This window comes from Amphimedon queenslandica, unplaced genomic scaffold (genome assembly GCF_000090795.2).
Source record: "Amphimedon queenslandica unplaced genomic scaffold, v1.1 AMPQUscaffold_11874, whole genome shotgun sequence".
NCBI lineage: Eukaryota > Metazoa > Porifera > Demospongiae > Haplosclerida > Niphatidae > Amphimedon > Amphimedon queenslandica.
The window spans coordinates 1-1,832 of NW_003547886.1; the positions used below are offsets into that span (position 1 = coordinate 1).

The 1,832-nt window shown below is 31.2% G+C and overlaps 1 protein-coding gene across 1 annotated transcript in view; it reads left to right on the forward strand.

Moving 5' to 3' along the window:
* Positions 1-1,327: 1,327 nt before the first annotated feature.
* Positions 1,328-1,832, forward strand: part of LOC109588765 (uncharacterized) — a 2,996-nt gene continuing 2,491 nt past the window's right edge. The window contains exons 1-2 of the mRNA XM_020004882.1: positions 1,328-1,372; positions 1,414-1,494. Coding sequence (XP_019860441.1) covers positions 1,328-1,372; positions 1,414-1,494 — 126 coding nt within the window. The remainder of the gene's footprint in view (positions 1,373-1,413; positions 1,495-1,832) is intronic.

The window sequence follows — 1,832 nt, forward strand, 5'->3', positions numbered from 1 at the left end:
AACCTATTTTCTGGGACATTATTTGCCAGATTATGTTATTATTTTTCATGATGAATTGTTGATTCTGTGGCTTATAATAATATTGACAGTATTTTTGTTGCTGTTACATCCTCTATCATTGCTGCAAAGACAACAACAACTAACTTATAAACAAACAACTGTCAAATTGAAAATTTAATAAACAATTTATTTTACAAGACAAAATGACAAAACCAAACCCAAAATAATGGTTTAGGCTATTGTTTATTATTTTAATTCATAGCATTATTAACTTAACAACTGACATGCAATAACAAGAATAAAAACATAAAAAAGGAGATATAAATCTAATATAGTGTTGAAGGTCTAACTCCAAAATTGGATGCAACACAACTGAGGAATTAACACACAAGACTGAAAGAAAGAAAAACAACGCACAATACAACTTGAGGATTTGTTACATGATGAAGTGGATGCATCACTAGTAATTTTTGTGTGTCTGAGGTTTAGTTTTCTTGTTTATCATTGACATTGAATAGTTTAACTAGTAATTCATTTTTCTTTATATCCTTCAGTTCATGCAGTCAATACTCAGAACCAAGTTCTGTCAGCCCGGTGTCTTAAAAACATACTGTCTTGACTTAAATGTTTTAAAAACTTAGAAAAATAATGTACTGTAGTCATGCATGAATTTCATTATTTTGTGGATTTAAATTTTGGGCTTTTGATGGATCTGCAACTTGCAAAGTTTAATTCCCCACAAATATTTCCAGCTGCATGTACAGTATGATAAAACATCTGAACAAAAAATGAAACAAAACAAACCCAAACCCAAATTTAAACAGAGAAAATTGTCCACGACAGGTGGGGGCTAGGGGAGCTCTGTCTGTAACCTATTCATAATAATAATAATAATAATTATTATTATGCCCTAAGATTATTCTTTTTTGTTTGTTGTTGTTTTAAAAATATTTCTGTATCATCAAGTTATCATGCTCAAAACTATAATGCCAAAATTTATGAAGACATTTGCAAGTTGTCAAAGTTTATTTTTCCTACACTCTTAATATCAATATAAATTTAAATGTGCCTACTTTTTAAATCAATTTATTTGTTTAGTTGCTGCATTTCTTATTAGTCACGGAAAACTGCAAAGTGTTAAACATCAAAGGTGCGCTAAACAATAATCAATATTTATTTGATCTTACTTTACAAAAATAGTTATTGTCATGATCATATTATTGCAGAAAATGCTGAACCTATGACTGTTGTTTATGGTAGTATCATCAGGGTTAGTCACAGAATTTTATGGCACTGATAAAAATTCAAATTTTATAGATTCAACATCATGCAGGCATCTGGCAGATATTTAGCTGTTACTCCTACTGATTCAGTCAGTAATTGTTAGTGAGCTCTCAAATTATCTTTTCACAGGCATGGCTTGATAAAGGAAATTCTGAAGCAACTTTATTTAGGCTTGTTCCTTCTCATCAAGAAAAGGGATGGGGTGATGATGTGAGTTACATGTACCCAAAATTAATTGATTGATATCTTAAGTGATTTTATAAATTATGTATCTGACTCTATATGCATCCACTTATTTATTCACTATGTGACAAAATGTAAACATGCATCATCACTGAAATACTATCTAATATTAAAAAGAAACAAACTACAGGGGCGTATCTAGAAATTGGGAAAGGGGGATGCTGAGGCCGAGGGTGTGAAGCTGGCCGCGATTTTGGTCACACCTACTTTTTTGGGTGGTAAAAGATAATTTGAAAAATACTCCCATGATACTGGTGCTTCTGATTGCTCTTTAAGGCACTGGAAACTGCTAAAATCATGATCAG